Source organism: Budorcas taxicolor, chromosome 24 (genome assembly GCF_023091745.1).
Source record: "Budorcas taxicolor isolate Tak-1 chromosome 24, Takin1.1, whole genome shotgun sequence".
Classification (NCBI taxonomy): Eukaryota; Metazoa; Chordata; class Mammalia; order Artiodactyla; family Bovidae; genus Budorcas; species Budorcas taxicolor.
In genome coordinates, this window is record NC_068933.1 from 3,598,431 (window position 1) to 3,617,766 (window position 19,336).

Below are 19,336 nucleotides of genomic sequence, written 5' to 3' on the forward strand. Positions count from 1 at the left end.
TGACTTTAAAAAATTTACCTTGAGGGACACTCACAGGTAATCCACTGTTCTATTCAGAACAATACATATTTTTATTCTTCTGGGACCCAGGTAAAAAGTCCCAGGTTAAATTTTACTTTCAAATTTCATGTTAATAAACCAAGAGAAATGTGGTAACTTCCCTTTGCTGCTAATAAGAGTGTGGTAAATTGCCAACTTCCCCTTTTTGCCACAGATGGCTGGAAATTAAAAATTAAATATTAATTTTGGTCTCTGCCATTCTATTCATCTCCATTTATAGTTAATTAATTCATTCCTCCTGGCTTTCATTTTCTATTTCATTATATTATTCTGTATGTGTTTTGTTCAAACAAGGCAATGGGCGTAATTTGTAAACACAGGTTAGGGATAAATTCATAAACAAAAGAACGGTAATAGAGCCCTGGATCCATTTCACGATAATGGCACCACAAGCTTGCATGTATGTCTGACTGTTACGTTCATCTTATACTGTAGCTCCCCCAGAAAAGATAGACTACTCGAGCAAGTGCTGAATGAAGCGGCTGTAAATTTGAATTTTTACACAAGACAACTCCGTCTTCAACCCGTGTACTGAGAACTTCCTGTGGGACTAAAAAAAAATGAAGGGCAAGGTCTGCCTTGAAGAAAAGCCTCCTATCTAGTGAAGAAACAGCTCATTTCCAGCAAACTTGTGACCCTAGGTTCCCCATGTGGGCTGTACCCTGGGACCTCGGGGGCTGGGGTCAGTGGGTAATCACTTGAAGCTTCAGTCACCCCAAAACCTGCCATCCCTCAAGACACTAACTGCTTCATACTCCTCTCTTTACTTCAGACTTCTTAAGCAGACCTAATTTTGCCTCTCATTTATACAATATTTTACAGTTCACAGATTTAGTCAACTCATATTCTATTTGTACTCCTGGATTCTACCTATCAATAAAGATGTTATTCCAAGAAACTCAAGGATGTGTCCATAATTGTAAATGCTTCAGTACGCCTTGCAGTGCAGCAATACAACACCCACAGGTGAGTTTGGAAAGGATAGATTCTCTTAGGGGCTAATGAATAGACTCAGGCATGTATGTGGGGAAGTGATTTGAATGAAGAGTGTCATCTGCCTTGTTCGCCCTCTTCACAGTGGTACTGAGATGGCTCTTCCCAGCTGGGCTCTAATTATCACTAATTGAACGTGCTGATATTGGTGTAAAAGATGTGTCCCCAAAATATTACATGAGCGTATTACAATCATGATGCTTTGAAGGGAAGGTAGCTTCCCATCTCTGAGACATCCTCTGTTTACTGAGGTCTGGCCTACCATCGATCACCTTCCCAGTGCTCCCATTAGCTTTAATGAAAGGAACACAATATGGGAACAGTGAGTGGATGGGGAATTCATGTCATAACATGCAGTTGATTGCAAACCACAGGTTCCATTGCTTTTAAACTGCCTCCTAGAAGCGTGGGCTTTACAGCAATTAGAAGATGACAAGAAGAAAAATAATAATATCATGCAACACCTGGGCCATAAGATGTCTCTTCCAGATGTACACAGCAGTATGTGGGCGACACAGAGCAACACTAGAAGGCTCTGCTTTACCCATTTAAACATGGCACCTCTGTCCCTTGCCGGGTTTATAACTGTGGTCAGAGTGGAGCGCACACACACAGGTAAAATCTCCATAACAATGTTTTAGATCAGGACATGCAGGACATCTTCTCTAGCAGCAGACTGCAATATGTTCTCATGTATTTTGAATATTGTATCAGAGGTGCCAGGCAAGTATTATTTTATTTTGATTGCTGCTAAAGACGTGAGAGAAATGTTGATGAAAAGTTAAGGAGGTGTCCGCACGCCTGCAGAGACAAAAGGGAGAGAGGAAGAAAGTAGGAAACTTGGCTGTTAATCTGCTTTTAACTCCCAGGATGTGGTGTGTGTCATAGACGGAGGTCTGCATCCCCCCAGAATCCGTACGCTGAAGCCCGATTCCCAGTGTGGTGATAAGAGGAGGTGGGGTTTTTGGTGTGCAATAAGGTTTGGATGAGGTGGTGAGGGTGGGGCCCTGTGATGGGATTAGTGTCTTTGTGAGGACAGGAAGAGACTAAACTTTCCCCCAACCCACCCTGGTGCCCAAGTGAGGACACACGGAGAAGACAGTCATCCACACCCCAGGAGAGGACTCTCACCAGGATCCGAGTGGGCTGGCACCTTGATCATGGACTTCCCAGGCTCAGAACTGTGAGCAGCAAATTCCTGTTGCTTGTAAACCAGTAAGTTTATGGTACTTTATCTTAGGAGACCAAGCTGACTAAGGTAGTGTGGAAAAGTACCTCAAGTTTAGAGGCTGTTTGAATTGCAGGCAGTCATGGATAAACCTAGTAAACAGAGAGGGTTGCTCCAGAAAGATCACTTGCTCTAACAGTGTGGCTGCATCCTCAGCCAGCCAAGCTGGGGTGAAAACACAGGAACTAGGAAGGGGGCTTCGCAGGGCTCTTACGCCGTTGACGGCACAGACGTGCCTACGTTCTTTCAGCTCCCAAGCTCATCAAGGTCGCGTCTTCTGTTCCCAGTGAGTTACTTTTCTCTGTTTCCCTCTTTCTACATTTTTAAAATATTAAGTCAACCGCATCATTGTTCAGTGCTTTACAGACTACAAAACATTTTCCAATCTATCACTTAATCATCGTTCAGTTGCTAAGTCATGTCCAACCCCATGAAGTGCAGCTGTGTTGGTCAGAGTTAGCGTCTCTACAAACCGTTGCCTGTGTTCAGCTGAAGGCAGTCTTTTCAGGCTGAAATTCCCATGGGGTTTCCCACTAAAGAGTACATCCTCCCCTCATCTGGGTCCACACCACTACCCACACCCAGGGGCCCCATAAACTACCATGTGCAAACTGTGGCTTCCCCACAGTCAAAAATGCCCCACCTGCCGGTTTACTCCAATACTGGCTACTTGTGTAACATGTACCCAAATGCCAGGAGACCACCAGTAGAAAATTGGGGTGGAAGTTATGCTGGACATGCCACATAACTCGCGTATGGAATCCACAATGCTTTCCCCAGTAGAGAAAATATAACCTTGCTTACTTAAGTCTTTTCAAACTCTGTTTACAACACATGGCTCACATTTTACATTTTAAATCTGATAAATGAGACCGGTGATGTCCCCCTCTGATTGCTTTTTAATGATCTGTCATGTCATCATTTCTCTCTTTGACTCTAAGAGTCCCCTGAAGAAAGACTGTTAGGTAGTTCATTCATACACTCGATAAACATGCAACGGGGAACTTTGATCCTACACCCCACACACTTGGCAAAGACAGTACGAGGATTAGCTAGAACCTCCTTCCTAAATGGGTCATCAGCACACCTACCAGGAATATTTGATTTTGTCCGATAGGCTTCCTGTAGTATAAAGCTACACAGAGTGAACCACGAGCTGACCAAACTTCAAGATGTCAGGTTTATGTCCTGGACCTGCATTCATGAGCTGTAGGATGCTGTGTGATTTATGATATCTTTCGTTTCCTCATCTGCAAATGGGGATCACAATTGCACATACAGCAAGGGTAGCTGGTAGAATTAAGTGTTTATAACCATGGTTGGTGCACAGAATCCATATCTAGGTCTTAAGTACTGTTGTTATTATTACTATGATTAAACAACCCATGAGGAGAAGAGTACTGATTCACCATGAATGATATGCATTATCTAGATCTGGAATATCCATGAGAAGGTCACCCATCATTAAGAAGCACTACTTTTAAGAAAGATCCTACCGAAGTAAGTGGGCAAGATGTTGCCTGGAGAGGCCAGACGCCAGCAGACAAGGCAGGGCCTCCGAGGATGGAGTGCAGGGGGATTGGGCACAGGCAAAGGACGCTTCTCTGCTCTCACGTGGGAGATGCTGACGGTAGAAAACCAAGACAGAGATGAAGGAAGGAGCAGCCAAGGGACCACTGTGACGGCAGCAAGGATAGTAGCCACCACGGTCACAGCACTGCCCCCAACCCTGGGCCAAGGGCAGGGCTCAGCCATGAGCATCCTCCCTGCCACAGCCCCACAACAACCTGGAAACTTCCACTCTGCAGGAAAAAAAAAAAAAAAAATTGGTCCTCATCAACCTAGGAAGACAGAGCCTGATAAACCGTGGGCTGGGATTCCAACCCAGGCTGTGGACTTCTTCCTCTTGGAACGCCCAGCAATTCAGATGGTCTCCAGGATCTCCTGTTTCCTCCCACACTTAATATAACCTCGACTGTCAGCAAACCTTCACCTGTATATTAAGCCATTCACGAAAACAGGCTTATGGAGCTACCTGCCCAAACCTTGGACCAGAAAACTGCCCACCAGTCCCACAACAGCCCTTGTTAATGGCGAGGCCGTTTTATTTCTGACTTTGCTTTTCTTCCATGGACTCCTTTTATCACAATGTTCTCAGACAGCGGTCCTCCTCAGGTCATGCTGCTGACTCTGAGAGATGTGTTTTCATCACAAGTTCATGATGATGGGGTTGCTGCCACAGAGTCTTCCCTTAGGGAACCTCTGAGTCATCTCTCGGGACACTCGATTGTAGCTTGGGAGTGCAGAGCAGTCACAGAAAATTCTGGCCCAAAGACTATCAAGCTGTACTTGTAAAACATGATCTATACAGTGAAACAATACTCAAAACCAGTGGCAAACTTCATATCAAATGTCAGATTGGTGTTCTTACTAAAATTTCACACTTGTTCCCAATGTACTGAGCTAAATTCCAATCCACTGTCAAAGGCTACAGATCAGTAGCTGTTTTCCAATTTGGAAAGTTTAACTTCAACAGTTAGTGCCTTTGGTTTTAAGATGATAAAGCTAGATAGAGATGCACTAATATATGTTTCTAGAATGGAATACAACATTAAGTAATGACTTTTTTTTTTTGAATCCTAACACTCTTAAATATAAGATTATGATTTTTCAACTAGGTACATCAAAGAAAAAAAATACTATCATCAAGTATAATATTTTAACTTTTTTTTAGTTAAAGAAAGAAAAAAAATATAACTAGAGCTTGATTTGAACAGGTTGCCAATTTTCTTTTCCAAAAAACCAATGTGTTTTCTTGGTTTTGAGCTCAGCGTCTATATCACGGGCACTCACATATGCAAATGTTCGTGTACGTATGTCAGAGCACACAAACCAGGAGGAAGGGAGGAAATGAGAGAGAGAGCTTGAACTGATGTTTGCAAAGCCAATACCTGACTTCAGGCTTTGATCCAATTCATGGTAACTCTACAAAGCTATGCAAACTATGAACTAGAATCTGGTGGTAACGGGAGAGAAGTGGATGATCCAGATATAGAAATGATTTTTCCTGCAGACATATCTGTTTCCAGTCATTAGGATTACATTACACATTAAAAAAAAAAAAAAAAAAAAAAAAACAGAAATTAAATATAGGGCTTCCCTGGTGGCTCAGGCAGTAAAGAATCCACCTGCAAGATCTGGGCTTGATCCCTGGGTTGGGAAGATCCCCTGGAGAAGGGAATGGCTACCCCCTCCAGTATTCTGGCCTAAAGAATTCCATGGACTGAGTAGTCCAGGGGTTGCAAAGAGTTGGACACAACTGAGCAACTTTCTTTTTTTTTCTTTCAAATATAGGCATACCTTCTTACCTGGTCTAACATGTACACACACACACACACACACACACACACTTTTGAATGGGGTCAACTGCTTAAAAGTTGCTCAATGTAAAGCTACAGAAAATGTACACATAATTTTACTCGCTTGCTCATCTTATGAATACTGGCAGTCTGCCTGTATGGAGTGATGGCCTCCTTCTAGTATATGAAACCTTCACAAAACTGATCTGTGGACACAAGAAAACTCTGCAGGGGATGTCAGGAATCTCACCCCAGCTTCTGGCAACTATTTCCTCCATGCTGAGCTTCACCCCTATGCCTGTCTCCATACTGAGGTTCACCCCTAAGTCTATCTCCATGCTGAGTTCACCCCTGCACCTGACTCATGCTTGAGGTTCACCCCTGCCTGTCCTCCATGGTGAGGTACACCCCTACATTTGTCTCCATGCTGAGGTTCACCCCTGCATCTGTCTCAACACTGAGGTTCACCACTGTGTCAACCTCCATGCTGAAGTTCACTCCCTTGCATCTGTCTCTATCCCCCAAATAAGGTTTTCCTCATCCAATTCATTGTGCTTCCTTGCTTTGGACATCTCAGACCCAGTCTGGATGAGCTGCATGCTTTTCACTTTTTTCACCAACCCTAGCCTCAAGTTTCCCTCCTTATATTTCTATGCTCTTTCTTGAATGTCTGACTCCTTTCCTAGTCTGCCTACAGGAGCCACTCTACTATCCAGGGTCACATAGCTGGGAGCTACGGTTGGAATGAGAGGGTCCCTCAGCTAATTCTGGACCAACTGCCTTAGAAGATCTTTGGAAAGAGTTTCCACCTTTAATCACGCTGGTGTTCTGTGATGGCAACAGGAAAGGGCAAGTAGGGAAGGTCCCCGAAATTGCCCCTGGTCTAGCTGAGAGCATCAGAGTTTCTCCATAAGGCATCCCCCTGTTTCTAGAAGTTGCATTCCCTGAAACTCTTCTAGAGCACTGATCAAAATAGGGATCCTTGAACACAGCCAGAAACCCCCAAACTTTCCAACCATGAGTCCTGGACATTTGAAATGTTGTGTTCCTTCATTGTTCTGTGTGAGTTTCTGCTGTACAGCCAAGGGTATACACACACAGAAAGTTGCTTCAGTCATGTCTGACTTTTTCACACTTTATGGACCATAGCCCTTCAGGCTCCAGGGTCCTCTGTCCATGGGATTCTCCAGGCAAGTACTGGAATGGGTTGCCGTGTCCTCTTCCAGGGAATCTTCTCATTCCAGGGATCAAACCTGTGTTTCTAATATCTCCTGCATCGGCAGATGGGTTCTTTACCACTAGTGCCACCTGGGAAGTTGATACATACATTCTGGGAAAGAATGAAAGCAGGAGGAGAAGGGGAAAACAGAGGATAAGATGATTGGGTGGCATCACCAACTCAATGGACATGAGTTTGAGTAAACTCCAGAAGATGGTAAAGTACAGGAAAGTCTGGCATGTTGCAGTCCATGGGGTCACGAAGAGCGGGACACAACTTAGGGACTGAGCAACAGCAGCTATCTACCTATATATATAAAGTCTATTCATTCATATATAAATACATATATTTTAAACATTTTGCACATCCCATGTCCAAAATGTCCCCGCACATTTTCTGTCCACACACATTCTGCTCTCAGGGTCGTTGAAACACTCTTTAATGGCCTCATGAGGTAATTGTTTCTCTTTCCTCAAACTCTGACTGCTCTCTTCACCTCCACAGCTGATATCTCATGTTTCATACACAGCCTGGCAATCATGATGGATACGGCTTATTCAGAATCTCTGTACCATGGACAGCGACAGAGTTATGACCTATATTTTAATCTTTGCTCTGCAAGCTAAGTATCATTAACCTCATTTTACAGTTGGGAAACGAAAACTCTTGGAGTCTGAACAGCTAATCCAAATCACCCAGCTACACAGAAGAAAAAAACACATTTTAATCCATCATCACTCTCACTCCAAGGCCAACTCTCTCTCTCATCATCTGAACTGATGACCAAGGACTTGCTGACACAGCAGAACAGGAGGCTTTGCAGACAGAGGAAAGGGGTTGAGGGCAAGGCTAGAGGAAACAGCAAGTGAGGATCAAGTCACTTTCAGTCTAAGGTGCAAAATGGAATGCAAACCTTGCCTGGAATCAGATCAGGCCAGTCTCTGTGATATGCCAGAAAGCAGAGCTTTCTCCTAACCCATGGTCCCAGGTGTTAATCTACATCCCACCAAAGACATGTGATTCATGGTCAAATATGCTCGGTGAATCGCTACATCCCATAGCTGATGTTAAGTAAGATATTAAAAGGTTGAGAATCCTTGGCAAATGAAACCAACTCTTTAACCCAATGTTCTCTAAAGAGTTCAGAATGATTCATTTTCAATTGCTGTTGTTGTTCCATCTCTGTCATTCTCACTTTTTGCGACACCATGGACTGCAGCACCACAGGCCTCCCTGTCCTTCACCATCTCCAGGAGTTGGACCAAGTTTATTTTCAATGCACACCTATCAAGAGACTGGAAACATGCTAATATTGCTCAAAATATTTGCCAGCCACTGAAATACTGTGTATCTTTCTCTTCTGACCACCCCCACCCCTAAACTCCTAGCAGTCAACACTACAGCCAAGCTGATTCAGCTAATTAAGTTGGAATCTCCACGGAGTGGGTGGGGGCTATGTACTGATGATATGAAGCCCAAACTGGAAACTCAGGGATGAGTTCAGTCTTTCCAGGTTGGCCCTATTTTCTGCCAACAACCCCTTATAAAATTACAAGACACTTTTCAACAAAGACAAGAGAGCTTATATTATCATACTCTGCAACAGAACTACTAAAAATTTTCCACTTTTCAAGAAGACTTGAAATTATTATTAATAATACTTTTCCAAATCTACTGAGAAATACCTGACAAAACTGTATAAGTTTAACATGTGTAACATGATGATTTGATATAGATATACATTAGGAAATACAGCATTTACCAAAACCGAAGTAATTTATTATCCAATCATGTTACATAGCTTGTGTGTGTGTGTGTGTGTGTGTGTGTGTGTGTGTGTGTGTGTGTGGTGAGAACTTTTAAGATCTATTCTCCTAGCAATAAAAATCAGTATAGAGGCTCCTCCAAAACTTAAAAATAAAATTAGGATAGGATCCAGCAAACACAATTCTTGGTATAAGACCAAAAGAAATGAAATCAGTATCTCAAAGAAATATCTGCAGTCTTGTGCTTGTGAAAACATTATTCACAACAACCAAGTTATGGAACCAAGCTAAGTGTCCATCTATGGATAAATGGGTAAAGAAAATGTCACACACACACACACACACACACACACACACACACACACACAGAGGAATACTATTCAACCATAAAAGAAGAAAATCCTACCATGTGTGACAACATGGATGAGCCTGGAGGTCGTTAGACAAAGTGAAATAAGTCAGAGAAAGACAAATATTCCACACCACTTACAAATAGAATCTAATTAAAAAACAAAATAATAGAACTCATATACTACAACACTAGAATGATAGCTGCCTGGGGCTGGATGTTGGGGGAAATGGGGAGATTTGGTCAAAGGGTCCAAATTTCCACTTCTCAGATGGGCAAGTTCTGAGGATTCAATGTTTCGTATTGTGACTATGGTCAATAACACTGTACTGTAATGTTGAAATTTAATCTGCTGTTATTGCAGTTATTCATTGTCCACTGTCTTTCCCTCCAGATGCTCAAGAGCCTCACTTCTGGGTCTGGTCCACAGAACAGGGGCGCCCACATCACCAGGGGACTTGCTGGAAACAGAGAACCTCAGTGCCTTTCTCAGATCTCTCGAGCTGTAACCCTAAAGGTAAAAGATCCCGGGGATTCCTGCACACAATGCACTTGAGAAGCACGGGACTAGCATCCGTCACAATTGTGGGTGCATGTTATGTGCTTCAGAGTTTGCCGAATATATGCATATATACTTTGGTACAAATTCTATGGTTCTTGCATTATATTTTTCCTAAATGTCTACTTTTAATAGTAAAATGACCTGGGCATATATAGCATTTGGATTTTCAAAAAAAAAAAAAAAATGAATGGTGTATCAAAAACAAGACACAGGTTTGAAAGGTTCAGCACAGAAGAAACAAAGCGTTTATAATTGAAAAAAAAGGGAAGGTTATTTTCTAAAAATAGCCCTTTAAAATTAAATATAGGTTAAAAACAAAAGTGTAGGGTTTTCAGAACAACATTTTAATTTGAAAAGATGAGAACTCTGGAATCTCTATGGCACTGTTTCTTAAAGCAATAAACACACCGCCAGTCATAGAATCACTGTATGTTGCAGGCCGTTGGCCAAAGGCTTTGCAAACCACCCCTCATTTGCTCCATTTCACAAGCCTCTGCTGTCTTGTCAGGGCCATTTCCATCTCACAGACACCAGCCTGGGACTTACAGCAGCCCGCTGTGCATCCTCAAGCTTGCAAGTTGCAGAGCTGAGGCCATATCCCTAAACTGAGAAAGTAGGCTTCTCTTAGCTGCTATCCCAAGCTGCCTGCTATGGCAAGAGGATGGAGAAACTAGAGGAAACAGGCCCTGCTGCCCCACCCGGACGAGAACAGCTCCACAGGCAGTGGGCTCCACTCTGAGGACACACAGAGACCGGCCTTCTGTCCTACGAAAGGACCCTGTAATGAGGGGCAAGGGGCCAATCCTTGCAGGATGCAGCTTCCTTATCTAACCACAAAGGAATCACCTTAGGAGGTTCCCTAAGTTCTAGATATTCTAAAGCTCATAATTCACAGAAATAAAAACCTCCTAGTTTTTTAAAGAAAAGATGGACTCTAATTGCCATGAAATTAAAAGACGCTTGCTCCTTGGGAGAAAAGTTATGACCAACCTAGACAGCATATTAAAAAGCAGAGACGTTACTTTGCCAACAAAGGTCCATCTAGTCAAGGGTATGGTTTTTCCATTAGTCATGTATGGATGCGAGAGTTGGACTACAAAGGAAGCTGAGCACCAAAGAATTGATGCTTTTGAACTGTGGTGTTGGAGCAGCCTCTTGAGAGTCCCTTGGACTGCAAGGAGATCCAACCAGTCCATCCTAAAGCAAATCAGTCCTGGATATTCATTGGGAGGACTGATGCTGCGGCTGAAACTCCAATACTTTGGTCACCTGATGCAAAGAACTGACTCATTGGAAAAGACCCTGATGCTGGGAAAGATTGAGGGCAGGAGGAGAAGGGGATAGTTGGATGGCATCAGCGACTCAAAGGACATGAGTTTGAGTAAACTCTGGGAGCTGGTGATGGACAGGGAGGCCTGGTGTGCTGCAGTCCATGGGGTTGCAAAGAGTCAGACATGACTGAGCAACTGAACAGAACTGAACTGAGTTGTCTAAAGGGTTTCAAATCAGAATGACTTCAGTGCTTGGGCTTATTAAAGTCCAGTGATGGGAAACGTTCACTGTTCCAGCCACTGCTCACAGACAGGACTCTCCAAGCTTGCATGCCATGTGCCCACAGGATGGAACCTGAGCAATAAAGTGGCACATTCTTCAGAGATGCCTTAGATTGCACAAAATTACCTTATCCTCCTAACCAGAGATCCATGAAAATTAGATGTTCAGAGTTGGAGAGAAACTTTAAATGAAGACATCAAAATGTACAATTGGAAAACCATGACATACAAATTTGGCTGATTTGGGGAATAAAAGAAAGCTTACAACTATTATCTGAGAATGGATAAAATAGAATTTGCACAACAGACTCTTAAAAGGAGGTATGTTTTTAAAAAGGAAATTTATTTTAAAGTGTTAATTTAACTGTAATTTTGCTTCCTGGACAAAAGACCACATACAAAGAGAGGGGTGAACTGAAAAACAACAACAAACAACAACAAAAAATAACAACAACCAACTAAACAAATAAAAAACAACAACAAAAATCAGGCAATTTGTGTTTTGTGAAATGAATTTATATTCCTAAAGGGGAAAATTTTCCCATTGCCTGTAACACAAATAATTTATCCATACCAAGTAAGATTTATCACCTTCTCTTATGGAAAAAGAAGACTTTAAAAAGAGGGTTCTTGTGTCATCATCGGAGAAAATGGGGCCAGACCTGGCTTTGGAGTGCCTCAGGCTCCCTGTGGCATCCAGTGAGGTCAGACAAGACAGCAGTCACTCGAGGACAATTCTGGAGTATAACATGTTTTTTTTTAATAATAAAAAAAATAAAATTATTCCTATTTACTTTTATTATCTTGACTTAAAGACCATATAGGAATATCATCTTGACATATTTAAATAAGTGAAGAATTATGGTCTGGGACTGTCTCTCTTTCAACTTCTGCTCTGCCACTTGGAATGTGTGAGGCTGTGAGGCACGACATTTAACCTTCTCTGAGTTCACTGTCTCATCCATGAAACTGGGAAAAGAGTATCTCTAAGTCGTGGTGACTGCTTACACACTTGCCTGGTACTTAGCAATACCTGGTGAATATTATTATTCAGCGTAAGTTGTTTTTAGAATAACGTGTTATTCAAAGAAATTTTTAGAGAAATGTATTTTGAGTACAAGAGGGACTTAGGAAGAGGGTTATACTGACATCATGTTATTTATGGCCTCAGGCCTTTGGAGAGCATGCAGAGGTTTCAGAAAAGTAGAAGTTCATAGACTGATACATACACACACACACATGCAAGATATCTGTTTATATTTTGCTTGCTTCATAGAAAATTCTTAAATGCAACATTACAATAAGTCTGTGTAATATAATTATTATATTTAAATTTAAAATGGAAAACATTAAAAAAAGCAATTATACCGGTTGGTGGTCATGGAACAATGCTCTGTGGTCTCTTTCTCCTTCTACCTGAAAAATGCTACCTTTTCCCCCAAAACAACGTGACCAGGCTGAACCACTAACATGATGGAGGTCAAGGTTATGGAAACAGAAAGACTAGAAACAGTCACAACTTGGAGGCCATGAAAGACACAGAATTCAATGCCACACAGACCCCTAAACTGAGTTCTGGGGCAGAAAAAGGTCCATCAGTGAGTTAGTGTCAGTGTTAACTTCTTGGTTTCCACAACAATGCTACAGATGTATAAGATGTGACTGTTAGGGTAACTTGGGCTTGGTGATAAACCAACGGTCTGAGCTGGTTTTGCAAATTCTCCACAAAATGACGTTAAAATGAGCAGTTAACAAACAAAATGAGGAGGGAAAGGTTGGGGCTTCCTTTCTGTACAGGCAGCAGGTAAGCTGAGGGACTGCTTTTGGGTGTTGACGGCTCTGTGCATGCCTCTATAATTCATCCTCATTAGAAGTTAAATAGACACCAAGTCAATTATCAATTAAGTGACAAGCTGGATAAACACTGCAGGTGTTAATTAACCCTTCAAGGGTTCTTTGAAGTTCACTCAGCATTGCCAGTTCCTTTGAAGTTCTGTTTTGGCTTCAGCAAATCGCTGATTAGATTGATTTAATGGGGAAGTTTTGCCTGGTTAATGGGAACAGTATAAAGTGTAGTTACAAGACTACTTTTTGTCCTCTAACATGTAATCTCACACAGTCCCAACAGGCAAAGGGGTAGGGTCATGTTGCTTAGTGAATAACTAGACTTAAGCCTTAAAAAAAAATTATATGTAACAGATTTTCTATTGATATAAGAAGCCAGGGTTAATCTGAGGGGGCTGAGAAGCATTCTTGAGTTTGTGATCAGTGTGGTTTTCCAGGGAGGACAATGGTGTAAAGTTCTATGCCCTCCTGGCGGTACTCCTCCCCAGGTTCTACCAACTACATGTCACTTACGTCTTTTAATGTCTGTTCAGCTCAGCAGCCTGGGCATTCCACATGGAGGCTGGCTCCTGGACATACACGCAAGAGACACAAACATCCTCTAAGGTGAAGACCAGGGTGCATTTAATAGGGAAACTGAGGGTGTTTGCCGCGGAGGAAAAAGGCCAGGCTGGTGGGCAGGGTGGGCTATGCTCTGAAAAGCCTTGATCTGTTAAGGCTTCAGTTGGGTTTTATTCCAAATTTCATAGCTCAGTCACTGAAGGTTTTTGAGGAAACTAATGCATTTAAGTAAGTCTGGGGGCGCATCTTAAACACATTCGTGTGTTCCTGTTTTTCTTCCTTCTCTACCCCTAGACACAACCACCCCCTCTCGAAACAGGGTAGATAATGATGCCCAGATATGAGTGCATATTTTAAATATATCAAACACTCTCTTCCTGGTCTTTTGTCAAGACTTTCTGATGTTCCAAATTCTTTTCACCACCGTGTCTTAATTTAGAAACCTTAGTAGCTTAATGCTGAAAAAATCAATCTTTTTTTTTTTTCCCCTCTTGATATTTCCAGAATTAGGAGTTAGATTGGATCACTTTAGAAAGTAAGAAGGAATGATTAGCCTCACTGCTAACCAGGTTTCTGACTGCTGGAAAAATCGTAATTACTAGACCACTCTGCAAAGACAACTAGGGCTGATGGCTCCCCCTTTAAAGAAGGTATTGAAGGTATAAGACACTGACCTGTCTAAGCTCAGCATCTAACTAGTTCGAAACGAATCGAGCCTCATCTGATGGACGCAGAGTGGCTCAGTCAAAAGCAAATACCGCCCCCCTCTCCGCCCTTCCCCCCGCCCGACGCACCATGATTAACATATGGACAATTTTGGAACTTTGCATCATCCACCACTTTTAGACTGCCTCTGCTGTAGCCATGGCAACCCTTACATAAAACATAGCTGCGTTGGTAACTTCACTCCAAATGAATTGAAAATAAGGCTAATCCTATTATTGTTCTTAACAATTTTCCAGGTAGCTTCTTCTCAGAGTGCCCTTGCTTGTATAGTCTCTCTTTCAAAAAGAGATTATTGGAAAATTATATGTGTGTGGGCACTCTTTCTGCACACACAGCCATTAGCATGGTCCTGCTGTCATTGCCGTGTAACCTTGTGCCCGAGATGAAGTACACCCACCCACATGGCCACTTGGTATTTTTCTTGCAGTCTGGGGATGGGTAAATCTTTAAATATACCAATTTAGAACCTGACACATGGTAGAGAGTGTCACTTGAAAATTACAGTTAAATAATAGTCTTTTGAAGATAAGTTCCATTATGCGTTGGTATAAATCTGGAAAGGTAACCCAGTGGCTCCGCTTTGTATTGTAAATGTGCCCACGTATGTTTCAGTAGTGATTTCAGAAAACCATGTTCTCCTTCTCTGCCTCCCCTGAAGACCATTCTCTTGTAAAGTGGTCCTATGGCCATATCGAGATAGTCCTCTTTGTAATTGTGATAAACACTCAATGTCACCCTGAGAAGCTCTGCTGTCTCTGACTCGACTGATGCACTTGTGTGCTCAGAGGCTTCTCCAGTAGCCCATCTCCCTTATGGTGGTGGCCTGCTCAAGGCTTTAGGATCCAAACCCCAGTGTCAGTCCTGAAACAGAGGAAAGGGAACCTCCCCAGCAGGCCATTAGGCTCAGACCTGGACAGTTCCACTGGGGGGACAGTCTTAGAGTGAAAAAAAAAATGTGGTTTGGGTTCAGAGGCCTTCAGACACAGCCTCGCCCCTCACCTGCTCCCTCAGCTTTGCCATCTCCCATTCTTTGTGCCTCTTGGACTCTTCATCAGAAACGGGCAAGGATCTCAATGAGTGCACCGGCCTTTGTGCACACCAACAGGACAGTGCAAGTCATCTCGAGAAGGTAGTTATCAGCACAGCTCCATACATGTCTGATGAGGACTATCAGAAGAGAGGGACCACGATGAACCAACAGGAAACCCAGTTTATTGGACCAGAAGGCACACAGGGCACAAGTCCCATCCAGGGTGTTTTCAACAGCTGCTCGAGTCCTACCCACTCCTGCTAGATTGCTGTTGAATGTGGTGTCCTGCCAAACACCACGAGAAAGAGTTCAGGGAGCTGGAAACCATTTCAGTCTGAATCCAAGCACCAGGAAGACACGGGGCGATTCCTCCAACATTCCCTACGCAGATTCCCGACTGTGAGCTGTCGTTTTCAGGCACCCACATGGCCGTAGCCCCACCTGGCATTTCCGACAGATCACAATTTTAGCACATTCAAGAGTCCATCCACACACTTTTCTGAGTTTGATTATTGAAGGACCAGGGGACCCAAGTCTGGGAAAGGACTGGTGGAGATAAAACAGAGAGGAGGAGAGGATGCAAGAGAAATCAGCAGGGATGAGAAAAGAAGAAATGGGAAAACCATGTCAAGTAAGATCAGTCAGTCCTGCAGGCTGCCTAGTGCAGACAAAAGAGACCAAGGGGTCTGCATGCTCAGGGTGCTCACGCTGTGTGGAGGGCCATGAGGCCTTCTGCAGGACTCTGTGCCACTGTGCTCGTGTCTCTGCTCAGCATCCCTGTTTCTCTTCCAGACTTGGACGTGGACATTCACTCTGTAGAGTCTCCTTTCTTGCATAAACAAAGGTTGTTTGGCAAAAGCCAACCTTGACCACGGATGCCATTAATACAACCATCGTTCAACACACCTCACTTTTTCCTCTCCCTCCTCCCAACCTGATACCACATCCAGGAAATGCATGAGATCTCTGGAATCTCTCAGAAATAAGGCCTTAACAAGGAATGACTAAATTTCTAAGAATGTGTCACTATATATTTTTGCATTGCAATGGTTTTCTGAAAACTAAAACAAGCTGATTTTAGATCCAGGAGAGTGCTGCATCACTGAATCTCTTACACTGATGGACAGAGAAAAGCACTCAGTAGATGTTGAATGAATTAATTTAAAACAGTACAGCTCATTTAGTACAGCCTCTTTTTAGATAAGCAGTTAAATGACTTGTTCAAGGTCACAGAGATGATTTGCAACAGAACTTGGAGCAGAAACCAGGACACTCAACTTTCAGCTTTGTATCAGGTTCCATGAGCTCTGAGGTTACAAGAGGCTACACAGATAATAACATAATCAATCTCTGAGTCTTAAAACTTAAATGGTATAACATGAAATAAGCAAAAGGGTAACCCTGCTCAATCTAAAATTATTGCTCAGATGAATGAAATGGAAAACAAATATCACAGAGGCAGTGGTTATTTTTCTCTTAATTGAAGTAACATTTAACATAAGGACAATAAAGTTAATGAAAGGAAATAACCGTCTATAAATACAAATTCTCTGCATTGAATGTTGAGTCTTGGAAAATAAAGTAAAACACAGTGTTAATAATTGGTTTAAAAACAGGTGGTCTAACTCATGCCATTTGTCAGGTTTGATATTTTTAACCTTCAGTCTCTGTACTGAAATGCAAACTGAAACCCCTAGAGATGTTCAAAATCACTCATTTCATCCCCTCCACCAATGTATCAAGAGCCAGTGTTTCCTCTATTCCAACTTATTTTGAACTTACAGTGGCGTTTCCTTGTTGTTAAAGACCTGAAATAGGTAGCAGTTGCAGTTCTTAAAATGCTAAGAAATTAAAACATTAATTAAAACCAAAAAACCCAGTTCAACTCATATCAAATGACTTAATTTGATGCACACTTTACATCTTTAAACATCTATTTTTCAGTTGTATTATCGACACAGCAAAGTCTGCTCGTGCAAGAAACACCATAAACCAGAGGCTATAGTGGATTTGATTGGGTTTTCTCCTGTCACCACCAGCACACACGCCAAGGAACTGATCAGATAACCAGTATTATGTATGCATCAGAGGAGCATTTATGGTTCCCTTGTGACCTGCAAGGTTGGTCACATGGTCTCCAGGAAGGAAAAGATGTAGGTAATCACACATTTGCAGCACAGGCAACAGATGACTGGTTCCATGACATTTTAAATCACCACCATCTAAAAATATCTGTTGACACTGAATCAACTCCAGACCAAATCCAAAACTAGCTCAGCTCACTTAGCTGCCTTGTCTGTGTAGCTTCATATAAGCCCAAACTGAGGCAAATTCCAGTGTCCAGGACCAGACAACTTCTCTAGCTCTAAGACCAACACAGAAACATCCCAGAAGCTCTGACAAATCATTCACACTATAGGTTACGTTTTAGCAGCCAGAAGAACAAGGCAAGAAAGAAGGATGTCTCTTGTCCAGCACTCACCATATGGACGGTGCTTCTGTCCCGCTGATCTCTAAGAAGTCGTATCCTTCTTCGAGCTGGAAATCAGTGAAGACCAGCGCGATGGTGTCCCCGGGCTCTGCAAGGATGGTCCACGTGCAGTCAGCGTTGTTCTCATACTCAGAAGGGAAGTGGGGGCTGGAGATGCTGCTGCTCGTCCCCCGCAAGGTTCCCCCGCAGGCCCCCTCAGCTGCAAGGGGCAGAAGAGAGAAAGCACGTTTAGAAGTGGCTTCAGACACAAGTACCTCCATCAAGCGCCACTCTTCAGGGGTGGCAAATATTTTCTGAATCCAAAATCATGACACACAATTGGAAAGAGGGTTTCTTTCTTCTGATTTGTTAGTTTAGTTCTATGGAAAGACGTAACAGTATACCAATTATATTGCCTTGTGAACTGAACTACCACTAAAGAAAGAAGTGAAATTATGTCTTTTCTAAGATCTATGATGTGCAGTTATTATACACCTGACGTTCACAGGCGGCTCAACTGTATTCTCAAAGGAAGAAAGAAACAAGTTGGCAACATTTTGAATCTTAAAAGTAGGTAGCCATCTTTGCTTCATTTTCTGTGAGCTGGCTGTGAAAACACAGTGATCTTAAAAGAAGTATCCACCCTAATCTTTACATCAGGTAGAGTTTGGAATGTGCACTTGGCTTTGAATTTCAGATAAGTCCTTGAATAAGATGAAAACAGAGATGCACCAATATCATAAAAAGATTCTGAGTAGGAAACAGCTACATGAAAACTTAAAATGGATAATCAAGGGAAAGTGACAAGGAAAAGATCAGTAAGGTAATATATAATACGCTGAGGATACAAATTGGCATTGGAATAAATACTCTTTTGAAGAGAAATGGATTTTGTAATTTTTTCCACATAGTAAAAAAAATAGATGTTATTCAATTTATATAATCATCTAATACAAAATGTTACGTATATAGTAAAGTGTATATATAGGGAAGACAAATATTTGTAAGACAACATTTTTGAAGACACTGTAAATACTGTTCCTTCCTCTCTTTCTTCCTGTTTTTTTTCTTTCATTTCTCCCATCCACCACCCCCCCCCCCCTTCTTCTTTCCTATCACATAATCCTAACAAAGAGTTCACACTTGGCTGTCTGTGTCTGAAGACTCTATATCCATTTTGTTGTTGTTCAGTCACTCAGTTATGTCTGACTTTTTGTGACCCCATGGACTGTAGCATGCCAGGCTTCCCTGTCCTTCACCATCTCCCAGAGTTTGCTCAAACTCATGTCTATTGAGTTGACGATGGCATCCAACCATTTCGTCCTCTGTAGACCCTTTCTCCTCCTGCCCTCAAACTTTCTCAGCATCCTGCTCTTTCCCAATGAGTCTGCTCTTGCATCCATAGATTCTACCAACAGCAGATGGAAAAACATACAAAAAAATATTTCTAGAAAGTTCCAAACAGTGAAACTTAAGTTTGCTGCATGCTGACAATTATTTATATAGCATTTTCATTGTATTAGGTATTATAAATATTCTAGAAATAATTTAAAGTATATGAGAGGATGTGTGTGGAGTTTACATACATACATTACTATGACATTTTATATAAGGG

The 19,336-nt window shown here is 42.2% G+C and overlaps 1 protein-coding gene across 1 annotated transcript in view; it reads right to left on the reverse strand.

The window, feature by feature from the left end:
- CSMD1 (CUB and Sushi multiple domains 1) overlaps positions 1-19,336 on the reverse strand; it is a 1,658,099-nt gene that overhangs the window by 1,016,916 nt on the left and 621,847 nt on the right. Inside the window, exon 5 of the mRNA XM_052661250.1 lies at positions 17,734-17,941. Coding sequence (XP_052517210.1) covers positions 17,734-17,941 — 208 coding nt within the window. The remainder of the gene's footprint in view (positions 1-17,733; positions 17,942-19,336) is intronic.